The sequence below is a fragment of the Anoplophora glabripennis genome, unplaced genomic scaffold (assembly GCF_000390285.2).
Source record: "Anoplophora glabripennis isolate ALB-LARVAE unplaced genomic scaffold, Agla_2.0 scaffold781, whole genome shotgun sequence".
In the NCBI taxonomy this organism is placed as follows: domain Eukaryota; kingdom Metazoa; phylum Arthropoda; class Insecta; order Coleoptera; family Cerambycidae; genus Anoplophora; species Anoplophora glabripennis.
Window position 1 is genome coordinate 178,828 of NW_019416935.1, and position 22,065 is coordinate 200,892.

At 32.2% G+C, this 22,065-nt stretch overlaps 2 protein-coding genes across 2 annotated transcripts; one reads left to right on the forward strand and one right to left on the reverse strand.

Moving 5' to 3' along the window:
• The first annotated feature begins 580 nt into the window (after positions 1 to 580).
• LOC108911855 (replication factor C subunit 2) lies at positions 581 to 7,165 on the forward strand. Its single transcript, XM_018716909.1, has 7 exons — positions 581 to 777; positions 828 to 939; positions 989 to 1,197; positions 1,278 to 1,473; positions 1,837 to 2,046; positions 6,673 to 6,786; positions 6,887 to 7,165. The coding sequence occupies exons 1-7, from the start codon at positions 683 to 685 to the stop codon at positions 7,001 to 7,003; spliced, it is 1,053 nt and encodes a 350-aa protein (XP_018572425.1). The 5' UTR covers positions 581 to 682; the 3' UTR covers positions 7,004 to 7,165.
• A 3,463-nt stretch (positions 7,166 to 10,628) lies between these two features.
• Positions 10,629 to 18,006, reverse strand: LOC108911854 (putative zinc finger protein 66). The gene is made up of 4 exons (XM_018716908.2): positions 17,890 to 18,006; positions 17,151 to 17,450; positions 16,459 to 16,793; positions 10,629 to 11,436 (listed from the first exon to the last, which is right to left on the reverse strand). The coding sequence occupies exons 1-4, from the start codon at positions 18,004 to 18,006 to the stop codon at positions 10,629 to 10,631; spliced, it is 1,560 nt and encodes a 519-aa protein (XP_018572424.1).
• Positions 18,007 to 22,065: the final 4,059 nt, after the last annotated feature.

The window sequence follows — 22,065 nt, forward strand, 5'->3', positions numbered from 1 at the left end:
AAAAATGACAAAACGTTCCCCCAAGTGTAAACGATTATGGGTGATCTCAATTTCATTGGACAGAGTAAAATCTAAACAACATTTTCATTACACCAGATCATACATCAGATAGCTTCTAATAAAGTAATAACTTTTCTATTTTACTAATGATAAAACTGAAATAATTTCTAAGTAAATCGGCACATTTATGGTGAAGCGCCAATCTATCAATAATTGATTTTAATAGTTGCTAGCTTTTATGATGAGTTGATGTGATGGAAGGGAAATCAGTTGTTATCGTTATGACAAATATTTCAATTATCATTTATGTAATTAAGTAATTGTTCTTTCTAAAACTGCTGTTAATACCATTTTCGTTATTGGAAAGTAGTTATTAATATTTCTTTATTTTTGATGAAAGATCCGCCTATACAATTCTGCAAGGTCAGTGCAGGTGAATTATTATATAACGTTGTATAACGCATGCATTTACTTGGAATTATTGAAAAACAACGCACCTTTATATTCGTAGTGCTTGGCGAAAGCAAAGTGTTATATCGGTAAAATAGATTTCATTATTTCAACACTGTTTTCAAGATAACGCAGATAACCAAAATTTCTAGCAAATTGGAGGGAAATGAGTTTGTCTCAGCTGATTTCAATTAAATTACATTTTGTAGAATGAAATAAAGTGTAAAAACAAATGGAATCTCAAACTATGGAAGTAGATGATGCCCAGCCAGGCCCATCCAAAAAATTAGAACCAGAAACATCAAAGAAAACCTGCAATTTGCCTTGGTAAAACATACCAAATATTTTAGACAGTTAAAACTAAAATTATCTTTCAGGATAGAAAAATATAGACCACACACCTTCCACGACATTGTGGGCAATGAGGACACAATCACGAGGCTCTCGATTTTTGCAGAACGGGGCAATGTACCTAATATAATTATAGCGGTAAGAAATTACAACTTATTAACACGTAGTATAAAAATATCAATTGAAGGGTCCTCCCGGTGTTGGAAAAACCACAACGATTCTCTGTCTCGCCAAGATATTGCTAGGACCTGCTTTTAAAGAGGCAGTTTTAGAACTGAACGCTTCCAATGACAGAGGTATCGACGTAGTTAGAAATAAAGTTAAAATGTTCGCCCAGCAGAAGGTTACGCTTCCACCAGGTCGGCACAAGATCATTATATTGGATGAAGTCGATAGGTAAGAGAGTTTGGCAGTTTATTAAACCAAAACGTCAGCAGTTATCGGATGTGTTAAACAGAAAAATTAATTTTCTGCAGTATGACAGAAGGGGCGCAGCAAGCGTTGAGACGAACGATGGAGATTTACAGTAATACCACAAGATTTGCGCTTGCTTGTAATTATAGTGAAAAAGTGATAGAACCGATACAGTCGAGATGTGCTATTTTGAGATATTCCCGGTTGACGGACGCTCAGGTTCTAGCCAGGATCATTCAGATTTGCCAGAAGGAAAACGTGAGTTGCATACAATATTTCTTCCTTTTCCGGAAAATATATGCCATAAAAATGTTTTTTTTTGTTAATGTAAAGTACTTCATTTAAGCATTTTTTGGGAAAACCAATTTTCTGTTTTATTTTTTTCTGGTGTTTTAACCTTTCGTTTTCAATGTATCATCATCGGTTGAAGTAATTTTAATTCGTCTCGACTTTTATTCTATTCAAATAATAGTATTTTTGCCTATTGGAGAAACATTTATTGGTACACACTTTTTTCGTTGAATAAATGCCTTGTTTAGAAAAGTAAACTTGCGATGATGACTGAAATTTATCTGAACTCCAGTGTAATTAAACTGGTACAAACGCAAGAATTTGTCGTAGGTTTCATATACGGAAGACGGCTTAGAGGCCATAGTTTTCACAGCGCAAGGGGATATGCGTCAGGCGCTGAACAACCTTCAATCCACCCACAACGGCTTCGGCGAGGTGAATTCCGAGAACGTCTTCAAGGTGTGCGACGAACCGCACCCCGTACTGATCAAGGATATGCTGCTGAGCTGTATCAATGGCGACATTAGGAAAGCTTATAAGGTAATGTCGTAGCACTTTTTTTTTCATAAAATTTAATTGTAATATACAGGGTCATGTAAGTATGCGCACAATGTAAGATCACAGATTGCTGGACTCAAAATATGATAATTGACATATTTAGTAACTATGACGACTGACATTGCTAGCAGAATAATCAAAATTATTAAGAATAACCCTCGATTAAGGGACTGAAACAGAACAGAATTGTTAATCTAGAGGGTGCTGCACTATTTCAGTGTGAAAATTACATTTATGCAAAAGGCTCATGGAAAATTTAGACAAAAGAGTGCATATGTGCTAACAAAGTCGTGGAAGGCATTTACCCAACATGCTATACAGGTCTGGTCATATTTTTAATTCCGATACAAAGTTAGTAAATTATATAAATATTTCACCAATCTCCCCTAATAATTCTGACTCCGCCCCCATATCATTTGTATAACTTTGTGCCATGTTCTAAGCTCTCTTTCACTATTGGTTTATTGTCTCCGTCTTGCATTAGGAATTTGGGAACAACGTACGTCTAAGATACGTACATACGGAAGATAGAATACTATACCATAATTACGTTTTTGATTTATTGCGATGGCATAAAGAGTGTAAGCTACGGCCTGGAATTGACAGCACTGTTGCCATATGTACAGTAATTACCCTATTTGCACGATATTTTTTTACAAGAATGATAAGAGGTTTTGGGACTATTCTAAAGCATTTCAACTTTATTACAAATTATTTATAACCTTTAGTAAAAACTAAAACGGTATTCTAAAATAAAATGAGTGGTAATTCTTAAGCAAAATAATTAATTCTTTTCATATGCGTATTAAATAAAAGCTTATTATTAACTAATAAGGTGTTTCAACAAACCACCTGCTTGAGCTTTTTCTGTCGTAAAATTATTGACGAACATTTCGCACCTCCGCTAGAAAGGAGTCAACTCAAAAAAAATGGTTTTGAGAAAAACTGTTAAAGTATTTAATTAACTCTTGGTCTCAATTTTTCGTAACAATAACAAAATATAAAGTATACGTCGCTTTATTTTAAATGTAGATATAATACATATTATGTTAGAATATACTAGACTTGTGAGCAAGATCGGTTTGTGTTCATTTTTGGTTGAAAAAGGAAAATGGTTCAAGTTGTGACACTTTTTTAGAATAACATATTAATTCTTTTAAAAATCAGACACAGTATATAATACACAATAAATAAATAATATACAAAAATAAAGTAGAAAACATGTTTATTTCTTTATTATTATAAGGCATTATAAAACGGCAAATAATATTTATGAATATGGTTATGTTCTATTAAATTCAGATCTTTTTTTTTGTTTTCTTTAATTTTGATTGCATTGATTGATTTGGTTGATTGATTGCAAAAACTGTCATGATACGAAATATGACATTTTTCTCCAAGAAACTTTAATAACTGGCAACATACCTGCTGCTGCAAGTCGAAATGTAACACTGTTTTTGAATGCACAACTGACAACCTATCACAAAATACAAGTGTCACTTCTGCCATCTAGCGAGTAATAGTTCAAATAAAAATATGACGCTTTTGTGGAAGAAGGAACTACTCATTTTAAATCTTGCTGCATATTTAACTCATTAAGGGGGTTTTTTGACTTTTGACTCTTTTTTGCCGGGGTACGATTTGACAAAATTTCAGGAGTAACTGATCCTAAAATGTTTCTAATTTTAAGCCGTAATTCGTCCAAATTTGCGGCTCTTGTCGATGTTTGTATAGAAGTTGCGTTAAATGACTCCATAAAAAGAAGTCGCAGGGTGTCAGATCTGGAGATCGAGGAGGCCAAGGTATGATACCTCTTGTGGAAATAAACCTTTCAGGAAAAGTTTGTTCCAAATAATCCTGAACTGGCCTTGCGTTGTGTGCAGGACATCCGTCTTGCTGAAACCAAATTTCCTCAAAATTTACAACCCAGTTTCGTACAGCTGGTACAACACTGTTTTGTATTAAATGTAAATATCTCTCAGCATTTAAGTTACCATCAATAAAAAAGGGACCCACAATATTATCGCCTAAAATGCCAGCCCAAACATTTACCTTTTGAGGGTACTGCATTCTTAAAGGTATACTCAAATGATTGTTTTCCGGGGACCAATATTGGACCACTGAAGGATTATGACGGCCAAGTAGGGAAAAGATGATTCGTTTGTAAATAAAATCTGTCTAGCAAATTCATTATTTTCATCTATTTTTTCCCTAATGGATTCACAAAACTCCATACGCCTTATTTAATCACCAGGAATAATTTCTTGAGAAGTTTGCATTTTATAGGCTTTGTAACAACCATTCTTTTGTAAGATGCGACGAACTGTACGACTTGGAATGTTAAGTTCTTCGGAAAGTTGGGAGGAAGAACACGGCTGACTTACTTCCACAAAAGCGCAGGCATTAACCTCTTTTTCTCTCCTTGCTTCAGGAATTTGACGAGGTTCCTGATTGCTACATTTCGTACACCAATTAACACATCCACACTCCTCAATCTTATGAAACATATTCAAACCAGTTCTAGCGGTGGGGACTGGTTCGTCCAGGTATGGAAATATAAATCGACCAACCAATCGACTTCCTCTGCACTTTCTGCACGACAATACCATTAAATAATATTAATTTATTGTTCAACACTGTACACCATTTTTATTTTGTAATATTCCGTCTACTTCCTACTAAATGTAGACCAGGGTCGATAATTTTTTAAACCAAAAAAAATTATAGTAGGATGAAACCCATTGGAAAAGAAAGAGAATATAACAGAAATGAAAGGAAAAATAATTTACGGGCGATCTGAGGTCGGGAAGGGGGTGAGTTTTTAAGGGTAAAAAACGGTTTCCCTTCATTTCCGGAAAAACTACAAGTCTTATGGAAAAAAGTTAAATGGCAAAGTTGTAGGTAATAAAAAGATCTACAACTTTAGTATTTGCACTTTATTCACATAACCTCAAAATTTCTGTGAAAAATTCAAATAACCAAGTTTTTGGTTTTTTATTTTTATCTTTTACAAAAAAAATTTTTTTTCACGAAATTTGGTGAAAACTTACCTATTTATGTCCCAAACACGCTGTAATTTTTTTGATTTGAAATATTTATTTTTTCACCTTATTTTTACTTAATATCGAAAAAGCACCCTAATTTTCAATCGAAAATTCTCACGTCAAAATATCTGCTTTTTTAAAAACGTCGGTGGGCTTTTTCTTCGTTGAAATCTCTACTTTCTGATGGTGTAAAAAAATATATACATTACTATGGTAAGTTTTCTCAGGAAATGCAAAGAAACGAACTAGAATCCGAAAATTTTTTTCTAATCATTATGTACAATTTTGAGCTATTTATTAAAATTTACACTTTAATTACTCGAAAAACGTAAGATTCCATGTTACATTGATAAACAAAAAAATTACAAGTCGAAATATACTATTATAATTAACAACCAAATAAGTTAATAAAGTTAATATTTAATAAGACATCTACAATATTTTGAGAAAGTTGTAGAATCTTCTTTCGTTTCTTTGCATTTCCTGAGAAAACTTACCATAGTAATGTATATTTTTTTTTACACCATCAGAAAGTAGAGATTTCAACGAAGAAAAAGCCCACCGACGTTTTTAAAAAAGCAGATATTTTGACGTGAGAATTTTCGATTGAAAATTAGGGTGCTTTTTCGATATTAAGTAAAAATAAGGTGAAAAAATAAATATTTCAAATCAAAAAAATTACAGCGTGTTTGGGACATAAATAGGTAAGTTTTCACCAAATTTCGTGAAAAAAAAATTTTTTTGTAAAAGATAAAAATAAAAAACCAAAAACTTGGTTATTTGAATTTTTCACATAAATTTTGAGGTTATGTGAAAAAAGTGTAAATACAAAAGTTGTAGATCTTTTTATTACCTACAACTTTGCCATTTAACTTTTTTCCATAAGACTTGTAGTTTTTCCGGAAATCAAGATAAACCGTTTTTTACCCTTAAAAACTCACCCCCTTCCTCTTCCCGACCTCAGATCGCCCGTAAATTATTTTTCTTTTCATTTCTGTTATATTCTCTTCCTTTCCCAATGGGTTCCATTCTACTATAATTTTTTTTCACTTTACTATTTTTGAAGGCTTAAGCACTAGTCTAATGTGTGAGTGGAATAATAATAAAAATAAAACTAAACAAACAGCAAAGCGCATTAGGTATTCGGTCGGTTCACAAAAAATGCAACGGGGCACGTGCGCTCCCACACTCAACCAATTATGAGAGTCCGAGTCGGAGCCTTGATGATATGTCATGTCCGACCCCTTCCACCCGAAGTTGATAGGGGAGATGCGTGTAATTTACTTAGTCTATGCGAAAGAGTTACCTGGCCAGACCGGTATATGCTATTCCATTGTATACTGTGTCTCGTTAAAAAATTTACAATTTTTAATTAAAATCCTGTTTTCTTTTAAAATTACTTTTTACTTGAATTTTGGGACTCTACATATTGTACAACAAAAGTTTACAGCATTTACATTTTCAGTAAATACATTATCATTTTTGTATTATATTATTTTGTGACATTCCCATGAAACATAAACAAAAAAAGTAGTTATGCAATTTTGATTAACCATTTGAACAGTACGTAGAGCATTTATGGAACCTGGGGTACGCGGCCGAGGACATCATAAAGAACATTTTCAGGGTCTGTAAAAACATGGATATGGAGGAACCTTTGAAGCTGGCGTTTATCAAGGTAAAGAAAAGACATTTGTAATATGACATCTCTTATCTCATGTTTTAATTAAATTCAACGTTTAGTCATAATTAATTGAGATGCACTCATTTTACTTCAGGAAATAGGTCTGACCCACCAAAAAATCTCCGAGGGCCTTTGCACTCTCGTACAGATGTCTGGATTGTTAGCCCGATTGTGTATGGCGGCGAAAGGGGTGTCCAAACCTTGGGGATGATTTTTTCCTCGCCGAGCTCTTGATTTGTACAATTTCTTTTTATTTTCACAATATTCGGGAATAAGTCATTTTTTGTTTCTTCTTTTAGTTGTTTTGATTCCAAGTTAGTTAATTTTAAAATTAATGTTATTTTTTTTTTTAAATAAATATCCTAAAACCCGTTTTACGTTTACCAATTTTTAACCCAATAAATTGATTTAAAAAAATTGGTTAATTTATAATTGTTTTCAATTTAAGACCAATTTTGAGGGTTTTTTGTGACTACCTTTACAATTTTAACACGTTTTTATTTTTCAATTAACGAATGACGTGTGTTATTATAGGAGCTCCAACAAAACGTTTGGACGAGCGATAATTTTGACAGTAACAGTTGATAGTGTTACATAATTTTAAAATAAAAGTATTCTACATGGGGCAGGACAGATGCATATTGATTATGAAATTACGAAGGCCGTCATAATATTTTTACTTGAAAATATGTATTACAAAATACTTGATAAAAACATTTATTTTATTCATTTCGGAAGCGTTGAAATCAAATATTTAACAATTTAGTTTGATAATAAGACATTTATTTGAACGCTTAAATAATACCACAAAATATACTGTATTTTTTATTATTGCATCTACACTAAAATTGTAGTTCTCTAGTTAAAAAAAAATAATAATTTCTTACACAGATATATCACAATGACTATACAAAAAAACACCAACACACTTCGGTAGAATTTTAGTTACCTACAACTCTTGAACAAACTCTCCGAAAGACCACTAATAATTCGCTCGTCAAGTAATATAACATTGTACATGCCCTATAATCACTGTTTTTTGAGATGTATGCACTATGAATTCGTTATAAGACAAACTAATATTGTGTCCATAAAATAAAAGTGGATTATCTAATCCTGTTCTCGCTGAACATGAAATTTTATAAAAATATGAGATGCATAGCCGAATTCGTATTTTTTTTATTTTAATTCAATTATACTATATGAAAGATAAATATAGTGTCCATAAGAAAGAATGTTAACTTTCACATCTTAAAAACAGTGGAAAATATGGAAAATCTCACTTCACCGTATAATCTGTAGGGCCTTATGCCTAAAAAACAAATTGTGTTTATAAAAAATGAATTATAGGATAAAAGGCTTTTTCAGTTTATTAATACATGACGACTCATAAAAGAACCGTCCAGGGCAGGTGTAGATCCTCAATATGGCTTGCCTCTATACCAAGTTGCTTCTTTTAGCTGCTAGATGCCGCCAAAGTCGGAAAAAACTTTAGTCCAAATAACTAAAATGTTTTGTCCGATTTGAACAAAATCTGGGATGTTAGTGCTTGTGTATAGATGTTACTTTCTGACATAGGAGCTGAAGTAACTGCATTTACAGAAATGTGAGAAAAAACCAATCCCTGATTAAATATATGCCTATTTATTTTTGCAGTTTTATTTTGTTATCAAAATGAGGGTTTTCTTGAATTTTTTCTCTTTGTAGTTTTTTGTAATACTAATGGTTTTCATTTTTGATACAAATCTGATACAATTATCAAAAATATGATCTATTTGATAGTACGAACAAAATAAATTTGAAGAATACAGAAACTTTTATAGCTTTTGCAGTGCAGTGAAGATGCCGCCTACGAAGAATAGCAAAACGTTTGAAAGCATTCGATGCGATCAATTACAGAGGCCATTGTGGAATGTCTTGGAGGAATGCCATTATATAAAGCGGCCTTAGAATCAACAAAAAACCCCCACAGAACCTAGAACAAGGACAAGAGCAGGTCAAAGATTCCTAACTAAAGAAGTACGACATACACAGCTCACGGCATAACAATCCGAAAAATCATTTTCTGTGATTGCGTTTATTTGAATAGCATTAAATTAGATCAATTCCCTACGAAACCCCTACCGCATATAATTTATTTTTCTATTTTTTTTAATTGAATTATCTGTCGCTGAAAATGGTCACCATTTCTAAAATTGTTCATAAAAGAGAATTACAAATTTCCCAACTTAATTTTATTTTTATTGGCAAAAAAATTAATTTTTTTGACAAATCAGATCTATATTGGAAATGTGTCCAAAAATTTTGGAAATAAAACAAAATTTCAAGATAGAGAGAACTCGAAAAAAGCTGTTTATGATAAAAATAATAATTGAATTGTAGGCGTCGCCAAAAAAAAATATGAGCGCATTTGCTTGAGGATATGGGTATTTTTCTCAGTTCTGTAAATGCAATTTACCCCAACCAGCTTTGAATTGTAAAGTAACATCTAGTAAAATCATCATTTAATGTTACTTTTGCTCGTATAGTGGCAACACTGGTCGTCATGGGCGTAGGCAGCCCTCCTGCCCCCATCATCCAAAACCAGTGTTTTTTTTTTTGAGGCCTCAGCCTTGAGCTATGCCCGTGGTACCCACAATACAGGTTGCTCTTTGTTAGTAGCACCATCCAGCAGATGTAACATTCAGTTACATCTTTTAATCTTAATTCTTTTTTTGCCAACTTTAACGCAAATCGTTAAACAAAGCAACTTGGTATACACCGATAATTGAATTAAAACATATCCCCTACAAACACCTGCCTTGCGTCGATTTATTTGCGAATTACCTTGTATTTCGAGAATTCGCTGGAATATTTCATAATGGGAAGTGTTTTAACGAAATATTAATTAATTTATTATTGTAGTTTAAACCGCTCCATATTTTTAACCTCTTAACTGCTATATGTCATTATTCTCAATGCTGTAATGTAATGACGTATGTCGTATGAATTGCGAATTTATACCTGTGCAAAAAGTGTAAAATTCAAAAGTAAATAGTTTTAGCAAAATTTTTTAAATAATCAGGATTTTCACTCAAATTCAAGTCTCAATTGATCGACAAACGCCTCCTTTTAAACATGTTACATCTCATCTCAATGACAAAAACCAACTGCTTTTGATAGAGGCTATTTTATAAATATGGATTATATGTCGGATTGTAGTTCTAAGGTTGGGATGTGAATATGACCGAAAGGCAAATGAATGTATTCGTATTATTCATGAAACGCCCCTATAAAAATTTGGCAACGAATGTGTGTCATAACCATTAAAAAGCGATTATAAATTTGCATATATCACTTATAACCCGTTAAGAGGTTAACAATTTACAAAATTCCCAACGTCCCCATAACCGTCGTAGATTATGCGGGAGAAGGGTATGTAAATTACCTTATTCGTGAAAAATTACACTTTTTACTTTTTTATGCGGATGAAGTCAGTATACAAAAATATTAGGCACAATGAAATAAATAATATCGTTTGCCATCGCCCGTTCTGAGTAGCGACGTAAAGATTTAAGTGATTGAATAAACAATTTTTCACACTCCTAAAGATTATTGTTTTGAGAAACAAAAGTGGTCCGGGAAATGCCACATTCACAGAGGAGATTCCTGCATATAACTCGTACAGAAAACGCTTTGTCGGTCTGTCCTGGATATTCCAAAAAACAGGTTCGTCCGTCAAATAATCATTTTGCTCATTTGTTACATAACATAAACGGTTACATCTTAACAAAATGACACATCTTTAAAGTCAGTTTCCAACGTACGTCCCGTTATAACGAACTCCAACAACGCGCCTACGTATCGCCCTTATGTTTCAGCTTGTGCGGCTTCAACGCATGTTTGAACTTCGTCTGGAACTTGCACTTATCACACCTATACATCTGTATCTCCCCCGGACTTTTGTGCTTGAGCATGTGCAGCACGAGCGCCGTTCTGTGCTTCGTTTCGTACGAGCACTGGTTGCATTTGCGCATCTCGATCTCCGAGGGGGGCTTGTGGTTCAGTTGGTGCGATTTCAGGGCGTTCCGGTACTTGGTTTTGTAGTCGCACTTGTCGCAGCTGTACAGTTCGATTTCCGAGGGGTGCGCGTGGTTCAGCTTATGGGATTTGAGGGCGTTGCGGTGTTTCGTTTTATAGTCGCACTCGTCGCAGCTGTAAAATTCGATCTCCGAGGGGTGCGCGTGGTTCAGCATGTGCGACTTGAGGGCGGTCCGGTGTTTGGTTTTGTAGTCGCACTCCTCGCAGGCGTAAAGTTCCATTTTGGACGGGTACGTGTGGTTCAGGGAGTGGGATTTGAGGGCGCTGAGGTATTTCGTGTGGTAGGAGCAGTGTTGGCACTTGTACGATTTGGCCCTGGATGCATCCTGGAATTTTTTAATGCAATTCCGGTATTTGCTTTTGCATATTTCTGCTTCCGGTTGTTTGTGGTTTAGTTTTTCGGTTTTCACAATGTGCAAGTCCATATCGTACAGTACGCTGGATTTATCGTCGTCGCTTTCTTTTTGCTTATATTCTCCGTTGTAGCGGTGTTGGAAGACCGATGGGTTCATGCTGTCCTTATCATCTTGAGGCATCGGCAGTGATAAGGGTAAGGGGTATAGACTGAAACATTTATCATATTTTAGTTTTTTTCTCCTATTTTAGACTTAACAACTATGAAACTAGCAAATTAGCAGGTTTCAATGTTAATTCTACTATTTCGTTAAATAATAATTTTTGGTAACTTATTTTATTCTAATTCATTTAAGATATACAGGCTGTCCACTATAAGAGGGCCACTCCTATGCATCTCACTTAATACACGATGCACTTCAAAAATCTTTATATGTTCTTTGTTGCATTTTTTGAGGCCTTGTTGCTTGTAAAAACAAATTTGAGATCCATGGCCAACTTTACGAGAAATCATAAAAAAAAAACAGAAAAGTACCGAAAGTTTAAAGCCATCTAACTTTTTAATTCTAAGAGATAAAGAAAATTTCTTATTACAGCTGATTTTATTAACGAAGGTTTTCTACATTCCGCAAGTGCTTGAATAGAATTGAAATTGCATTGATAGTACGATACAAACATATAACACTCAATATGTGAAAATATTATTATTCATAATTTTAGTTTTTCAAATCACAGTTAACTGTAACAATTTCCAAACCAACAGTTATGTATAAACTATAACAATAAACAATTTTTTAAATGATGACATTACTGGGATAACGCATTTCTTTTCATAGCATGCTACATTTAGCGTAGATTACTTTGTCTGTACAAGAACAATATTGAAGACTCGGTTTTCTCTAAAGTAAAAAACCAATATTATAATAATGTGTGTATTTTGCTTAAAAGAAGTACATTATATTTATTAAATTTTTTGTAGTTGACACTTGTTTACAACAATTTCTACGTTAACACAAAAATGTTTACATTTTTTATACCAAAATTATAAAAAACTTAATAAATATAAAAGATACAGGTAACATGTAGTATATCACATTAAAGAGGAAAAAACAAGCAATTTTTTGTAGCCACAGCCTGCTTCGATAACAATTTTTTTTTGCCCACGTAGCAGAGCTGGGTAATTCCTGGTGAAAAAGTAATTAGCAATTACAATTCCCTTTTTTTTCCTGTAATTGTAATTGTATTTAAATACTTTTTTTTATTAAAGTAATTTGGAATTGTAATTGCAGCAAAATTGTTATAGGAATTGTAATTTGTAATTATATTATTTGAACTATCGAATTACAAATTACTTCTATAAGTACAAATACTTTTTCCAATTACAATTACTTTTTCTAATAATTATAATTACTTTTAAGATCATGCGTATTGCGTAATTGCGTACAGACTTGCAGACTTCTATTATTTCGTTTGAGGAAAGCCTTGTGCCGCGTGAACAATAAAAAGTGATTTGGTGAATTAACCTCAGAATTAACATAGTACATTTTATTTTATTATAATTATTATTAATTTAGAAAATATACGAAGTAAAAATATGTTGTCTATAGCATCAAGTTTTATAAAAATATATATTATGTATCTATGTGTTACTGCTCTTATTTTGAGTTGAGAAAACTTCTGGTTCGGTTACTCAGCCTTTCATTCGTACTTGTTGGATTCGTAATTTTTTTAATAATGATTATTGCTTTCAAGTCTACCCAAAACTACTGTATTCTATATTTTGCAAATGTACTATCAACCAAAAAAAAGAGCATCGGGTTGAATTAATTACCTGACCAATAATATAAAATTATAGTATGAACTGAACTAGTTTAAATTATTAGATTAGGAATAAAAATATAAAAATTCTATATCAGAAAATGAATAAAAATAATCTTTTCATTTTAGTATCAATTCTAATAAATAATAAAACGCAATATTACACAACACTTTTAATTAAAATTTGTAACTTAACTTTTTCCTTTTTCTCTGTTTGGTCACTATAATTTACTTTATCATAAAAGTAATTAGAAAAGTAATTAGAAAAGTAATTGCTAAATCCATTTTCCATGTAACTGTAATTAAATTAATATAATTCCTTTTTTAAAGAATATACTTTGTAATTGTAATTAGTTCCTTTTTTAAAAAAGTAATTTGTAATTGTAACAATTTTTAAATTACAAGTAATTACCCAGCTCTGCCACTAGAGGGCGCAGCAAATTACATACGATATTTTAAAAATCTGTTTACACTAGGTGAAAGGTATCAATTTTGCCATGAAATTTGATTAAAATAAGTTTTCTCTATCTCTTAAAATAAAAAAGTTAGACGACCCTAAACTTTCGGTACTTTTCCGTTTTTTTTATGACTACTCACAAAGTTGGCCATGGATCTCAAATTTGCATTTACGAGCATAAAGGCCTCAAAAAATGCAACAAAAAACATATAAAGATTTTTGACGTGCGTCGTGTATTAAGCAAGATTCATAGGATATAAGAGGGCTTATAGTAGACAGCATATTAGATAATTTTTAAAATTTCTGCAGAGGTTTTTTTATATACTTTTTGCTTAGATCAAGTGGAATACGTGATATTTTTTCTAAACATTTTGCTTTTCAGATATAACACAAAAAATTCATACTTTTAAATGGGACACCTTATACAGGATGGAATCAAAATGCTGAAACAAACTTTAATTCCAAATAATGTATCCAAAAATACTCGCTTCTGATTAAATATACATTGACAAAAAAGTATCCGGAATTGGTCATTTACAAATTTAATTGATCGAAAGTTCATGATAAAATGAAGGAAATGGTGCTTGCAAACCGTTATTATCGTTTGAGAGAGCTGGCATATGAACTAAACATGTCTCACGAATCAGTTCGCACCATTTTACTTGATGTTTTGGGTGCGAAACCCGTCGCAGCACTTCCGTTTCCAAAAGCTGAATTTTCTAATTGTAAGAGCATTGCAAACATGTTGCTGAAGACATGTTTGAACGAGCTAACTTGGACTCCATGCAAACGATCCAACATGTTTTGGGATGGGATTTTTCTAATGATGAAACCAAAAAAACCATGTCAAAGTCGATCAAAAATCAGTAATGTTGACTGTTTAACTATCGTGGAGTTCTCCACACAAAAAATTCCACCATACATACAGGGTGGGCCATTAGTGTGAGAAAGTAAAATAACTCCTTTGTTACTCGTAATACAGACAAAAAGTTATACAGAATCAAGAAACATAAACTACAAAATTAATTTGAAACATACATGGCGATGAGTAAAAACGGGACACGCCAAATATTACATTTTTTAAATGGAACACCCTGTATATTTTTAAACATATGGATTTCTGAGACATTTCTATATGTAGCAATATAAACGGTTTATCATTTTAGTGTGGGGTTGCCAAGTTATGTACAAAATTCTTCGAATTTTGGAAAAAACATTACCTCGAAGAAGTTGTATTAACTTTCAGCTACTAACACTTGGAACAAAATAATTAGACAGAGTTATAGGCAAATGTTAGACAAAAACTCCTATATTAGCTAATATCTATATTTTATATAGGGCATTTTTTACAATACAATCATTTTAAGAAAGTTTAAACTTGATTTTCTAAAATTTTTCAAATTAAACTTTTATTAAGCATGTTCTATATCTAAAATTGTTAATTTTTAAGATTTTTTTCTGAAAAAACTTAATTTTTATTATTTTATAGGATACCACAAATAAATATTAACTTATAAAATTAACTCAAAATGGAATGATAAATTATGAACTAACAAGTTGACCCAATGTGACAGTTTTTTCCAAAGCCATTTGTTGCGACCGAAAATAATAAAGATTGGGCTTTTCCAGAAATGTTCCTATATCTTAAAAATTAACAACTTTAGGTGTAGAACATACTTAATGAAAGTTGAAGTGGGCTGATATGTGAATAAAATAGAACAATAAGATACAGGGTGTTCCATTTGAAAAATTTTAGAAAATCAAGTTTGAACTTTCTTAAAATGATCGTATTATAAAAAATGCCCTGTTTAAAATATCGCTATTAGCTAAAATAGGAGTCTTTGCCTAACATTTGCCTATAACGCTATCAAATATCTTTGCTCCAAGTGTTAGTGGCTGAAAGTTAATACAACTTCTTCGGAGTCATGTTTTTACCAAAATTCGAAAAATTTTCTACATAACTTGGCAACCCCGCACTAAAATGTTAGACTGTTTATATTGCCATATACAGAATTTTCTCAGAAATCCATATGTTTAAAAATATACAGGGTATTCCATTTAAAAAATGTAATATTTGGCGTGTCCCGTTTTTACTCATCGCACTGTTTCAAATTAATTTTGTCATTTAGGTTTTTTTATTCTGTACAACTTTTTTTCTGTATTATGAATAACAATGCAGTTATTTTATTTTCTCTCACTAAAGGCCCACCCTGTATATTTTTTGGCTTTATAGAATATTTAGAAAATTAGGTATTGTATAACTTCATATTTATTAAATAAAGTTCGGTTAAAAATAGTGTTATTTTTGTTGATAGAATAGTCCAAATCACGCCCCATTCATAACAGGGCTACAGTTTGAATTTTGACTAATAGGAATTCGACAAACACAACCGATTTGACGGATTGACGCGAACGTCATTTCATTTCTTTAGAACTAAATTAACAATTATTTTCTCGTTGTTTTACCAGTTCACATGATTTACGTATTTTAAACAAAAAAAAAAAATAATAAATTCACACTAAGTAACACTACAAATAATTTATTTTGCAACTAAGTATTAAGGAAAAACGTGATGACGTAGCAACAGAAATCGATGATGTCAGACAAGGGACTGTACTCAGCAACGGGGCGACCAGAAAAGTGCTGCATCACTTGGCTATCTCACATTTATATTGATGGATTGGGACGATTTAATTATACCCACAAATACCCTTAATGCAGAAAAATATATATACATGTACAATATGGCAATTTTAAATATTTGAAATGATTTTAAATAAAAATATTTACATCGAGATACCAAGCTTATTAATAACTGGAATTTTTCATTTATTCTAGTTTACACCGATATATTATTTTATTATTTACGAGGAAACAGTGGTGTAATAATATATTAAATTGTAGTGGCATGTAACGGAATTTAACTTTATATAACATTTTATAATAAATTCCTTACCTTCTATTATAATACTGTCCTGTATGAGTCATGACTCCTGCATTTTTGATATAAAAATTGGAATCGTTAATTGCCGGTATATATTGATTTTCTTCCCTACAATCTTCATTCTTAATATTCAGATTTAAATCGCATTTCTCTATTCCTGACCTTTCTTCAACGTTTTTGTACCCATCAGTCGATAACGTTCCTTTATTGATATATGTGGAGTCATTCTTATGTCTTTTATTTTTCTTTTCGTGAACACTTACACAATCGATTATAAAAGAAGCAAAATTGTGTAGTTGTTTAGTACAAGCTTCGCAGGCCACGGGATCCGATGTATTGTGAATCATCTTGAAAAAACCGCAATTGGTAACATGGCTCTTTGATCGTTTTTTGTCATAATATATCGTGGGGTTAGAACAGAATTAGCTTAAGTCCAAATTGATGAATTTTCAGTAATCAATATTAAAAGTTGTGAATGAATATTATTCGTTGTCCAAATGAACTAATTTATTAGTTTATACTGTTATACTGTTTATACACATTCAAGTCATGGACTTAAAATACTTCTGTAGCAGATAGTTTCAATGTTTAGATTAGATAATATGAGCTTAACTCAATTTCGCTAATATTGGACTTAGGATAGTTCTGTTCTAACCCCACGATATATTAAAAGATTCTTTGTGAAAAATAATGTAAGTACTTACTATTTCCGGCATAAATTTCTGAATCAAATCAAACTCAGTTTCCACGAGAAGTGAATTGACAGGTCCGGCAATTATTTGCAGACATAGTCTACACACTTTTTGATTATCTCGGATTTCCTTTTCACTTTTCACATTCCCTTTAAATATGTCCATCAAATTGATTTGTGAACCCCCTACAGCAGATACAAAAGGCACTAAGAAATCCTCCGTGTAAATGCAATTACACTTAAAACTGAAGCTGTCTTGGATTTTTCTTGAACAAAGTTGGCATATTGGTTGCCCCTTGTCCAACCACAAATTCTGCAAGTAAGATACGTCTCAAAATCATGACCATTAAAATGTTGATATGTGTTCATTTCCAGCAGAACTCGTATTTATTTACCAAGCTACTTATAATTTATTATATGTTTATGTTATAAACATAACCTAACTTTTGATTGCATAGGCTACACAAAAGATGCTACACGATTATGATAGTCCAATGAGGTACGTACTGTACAAATTTGGACTGATTTTGCACGGTGAGAGTTTTAAACTACAGTTTGAATGTGGCAAAATTTGTTTAGTACAAATACTATGTACATAATGTAGAAATAATTTAGTCAGATGAATTATTTACATAGAAGCCTAATACTTTTCTCTCCTCATCACCGTCTACTTCTAGATTAAGGGAGCAAGAAAAATGTAGGAATCAGTTTATCGAATAACAAACAAAAACTGAAAGGAGGAAAGTGCGTACCTTATTTACGAAAATGACATCAAAGATTTCTTTTGTAGTGTCCCCTATTTCTTCAGCGTTTTTATCCCAAATCGGACAAAGGCATAAGGAGCACAAAAGGTTTCCCTCATTACCCATTTTTGTAGAACATTTAAAAAAAATTGTTACAACATAACCTCAGAAACTTAACTGAATCCCAGAGCTTCAAAACAAATGGACAATCGCGGGAAAAACGTCATCCATGGACGTTGGAAACAGAGATTGTTGAGTTTCTCCAAGGTGGAACCTTGAGTGACAAGAACTGCAATATTTTTAACTGACGATCACAGTTTTTTTGCTCGGAGTTTCCAATAGCTGCAATAGCCCAAGAATTGATATACAATTCGTGGCAACGACTAATAGATTCTATCTTTGTCAAAACGAAAACACCTTAGCTTGAGCTTGTTGCTGTCCTCTTCTAATCGTAACAGCTGAAATGACGATGACAAAGAGCAATATCTAGAGCACCTGGGATGCTTTCGTTTTGGCAAAAATTGTACCTAATAGAAACTAATATCAGTTCAGAGTAACTCTAAGTTGCTATATTAGCTGCTGATAGGTACTATTGTTGCCAAATCGAAAGACTCTCTGGTCCAGGTGCTCTCCTGGATGTTAATAAGTTAATAACGAACAAACGAACACGTCTTTAGGCTTTTTTTCACGAGATGACAGAATGAAGAGATTTAAACTACCATATGGCAACCACAGATTAGAATGATGGCAACTAAAATCAAATGAGATAAAAATAGTAAACTGTGTCAGATATTCACCAATATTCAGTTGTGAAAATAAGCCGTATGGTTAGTTTATCCTCCCAGGCTTATGAATTTTCATTTTGCCAGTGCTAGTTGCCATTATTTTTTGTTGCTTGTGTCGAGATTAGTGAACAAGTGGACGCTTCTGCAACTTAAAACAATTGTTCTTTAAGCTGTCATTACTATAGAATTGAACTAATATAATTCAAATTCAAATCAGTTCCTAACTGATTATTAAATTATTATTACTTTTACCGATTGTGGATCATTATGTATTGCAGATTATTATATTCCTCAGTTATTCCATATTCACCAACATTATGCCTACATTTGAGTAGTATATCAATTTTATTTTGTATTTTGTTCTCTACCAAAATGGTTTATTCGTAATGTAAATGTATTTTAAATTTATTTAAAAAAAACCTTGTGAAAACTGATCCTGGAGACTATATTTAACAAAAACTAATAATATCGCACATAAATATCCTAGTGCCAAATTAAATAATGGGAAAGTTAAAAATTCTACACAGAGCTTTTATCACGAGAGTAAATTTTATTAAAGAATTTTACCTATATGTCTCAATTTGTAATATGATTTACGCTTCTCACATTCAAAGCCTTCATAAATTACAAGCCATGTGACCACCGAACATTTCACGACATACTGTCAACTAGAAATCTCTAAATCTTAGCGTCATCAATATTAATCATTCGTTTACAATGAACAAAGACAAACGCTGACGCGGATTGAACCATAACTGGTTAAACGGAATTTTTTGTTTTAATGTAGTTTTGATCTGTTTTAATTATACCGAAATTTAATTGGCGACGTGAAGGAAAATTACTTGTCGTGTGGCTTGTAATCATTTATGAAGGTTCTGTACCTTTTGCAGGGTGTACTGCTATAACTACGAATAAATAATAATTGAGAAAAATATCGAATTTATCAAATTTTTCAAATTACATTTGAAATTTCTTCATGAAAGTTGTATAATTAGATAATTTGTCACATAAATTATTTTATGAAAAGTGCTTTCTCATGAATATGCACTAGCATCATACTTTTTAAAGTTTTACAAATATTATACTGCCATTTTTAATACAAGCAAGTTATTAATGTAGAATTTATAAAACGTTTTCAAAAATGTATGGTTACAGTTATAATCTTGTCTTTTACAAAACGAATAAAAAAATAACTACTTTCTCAAAAAATTTTATTTTTATGTTTTGTAATATACTAATGAGACAAACTTAAAAGTGGCTATAAAAAAACAGTTTGATAAACAGTATAAACATTTTATATTCTAACAGTAAAACAAATTCATTTTGACATTGTATGCAAAAATCTTTAGCCGACTTCAGAGTAAACTTAGAGTTAGACTAACGTCCATCCCCGCTAGTTTGTTCGTATACGTAAAGCACTTATATGTCGAGACATATGCAGTTCAATGGTCGCTTTGCGCTTGGCTTCAAAGCGACACAAATCGCATCTGAATGCTTTTATTTCGGCAAGTTGTTTACCGTCTGGTTTGTGAGGTTGCGGAAAATTTCGATGTTCTATTTTGGAACTAGATTTTTCACGTCTATTTTCGGGCCTCCATTCACTCGAATTCGAAGTAAGTGTACTTTTGTACATCTGTTTCTCCAAATTACTTTTGTGCTTTGACATATGCAGTTCAAGAGCAGGTTTGTGCTTAGTTTGGTATGAGCACAAATTACATTTCATTTGCATTTCAAAAAGATGTTTATAGTTCAAATTGTGAAGCTTCGAAGAATTTTCATTTCCCGTTGTAGGGTTACACCTTTGACATGTACAGCTTTGTACTTTGGTACTTTTGCGCCTTGATACAGTATCTTCAGGCGTTTTCTTAAAATTTTCGTGCTTTCGTTTGTGCGCCTCCAGCGACGATCTATATTTGGTTCGATAGGGACACAAATTACATTTGCGCAAATGCAGTTCCCAACAATGTTTGTGGATTAATTTGTGCAATTTTAAACTGTTCCAGTATCTCGTTTCGTAAGAACAACTTCCACATTTGTACTTTGGTACTCTCGAATCAGCCTCGTGCTTCCACTCGTGTAGTTTTAGCGTTTCTTTAAAAATAGTTTGGAAATCACATTGCTGGCAATTATAAATTTTTAACCTTGGGCGGCTTCTTTCTACAGGTTTTTTTAACTTGTCAGATGCTGCAGTATTTTGACGTTTCTTGACTTCATTTACTTCTGCCTCTGCTTCTTTTTTGTCACTCAAATTTTCATTTCTTAAGAGGTGTAAGTCTATCTTGCAAATAATGCTTTCCCTTAAATTTTCTTTACATTTATTTTCCAATTTCACCTGAAGAGTATTATTATTTTCCTTGTAAACAGATTCGTCTGCAACTAAACCTTCTGTATCTACCCTTTCTAGTATCGTTCTTCGATTGGTGGTTTGATTTGGTGCAATGGTTTGAGGACTAAAAAATATTACGTTTACCATATAGAAAAATAGTCGGAAATAAGTTTGGAACAATGATAAGTGAGTGAGAGTGAAAATAATACTACTTTTCTTGCTGTAATTAATATTATTTGTTTGTGGTATTTTTTGATACTTTTTTATTTAATTGAACATTTTGCCTTACTTAAAAGAAAAATTATACAGGGTGGTTTAGTCATAATGTCATTAATTTTAAAAGACAAGCATTCACTTCCACTAATTCGATGCCCTACTTAGCATTATATGTATTTTCTGACCAGGAACATGCCAGTGGATCCAACGTTAAAACGAAACAGCTGATTTTCTAGTTATCTTGAATTTTGCAATTGGTTACAAATTCAAAATGCAGCAGATCCAAACTTTATTAAGAAAGTGTTGTGGACGGATGAGTGTGGTTTTAGCCATACTGGCATTTTATATAGGCTGTTACAAATTCGCTTCCCGCTACAGGGATCTCGGAAACGGTAAGAGATACAAACTAGCTTAAATGGGGGCAAAGTTACGGAATCAGGGGACCAACATAATGCCTCTAAAAAATCAAAGCTAACATGAGTAGTTTTCGAAATATTTGAAAAAAAAAACGAAATTTTTGGAAATCCGTTTTTGTTTAATTTCAGCCTTGTTTGAGGTGATATTGAAAAAAGAAGAACACTTCCTCATGGTCACTTTTTGCCCTCTATCGAATGGCATAATCAATTTTTACATGTAACGTTTCGTCTCTCCAGCGTAGAAACTGGGGTAGCTCGACGAAAAACAACAATGAGCATATTTACGAATTCGTAAAGCCCTGGACCCCAGAAAAAATGCATCTTTTATACTTAATTTTTTTTTAATTTACAAAAATGTCACAAAAATTATTGTTAAACGAAATATTAATTAAAATTTCAATTTCGGAATTATTTTACTATTATTAAATAAATAAATGAAGCT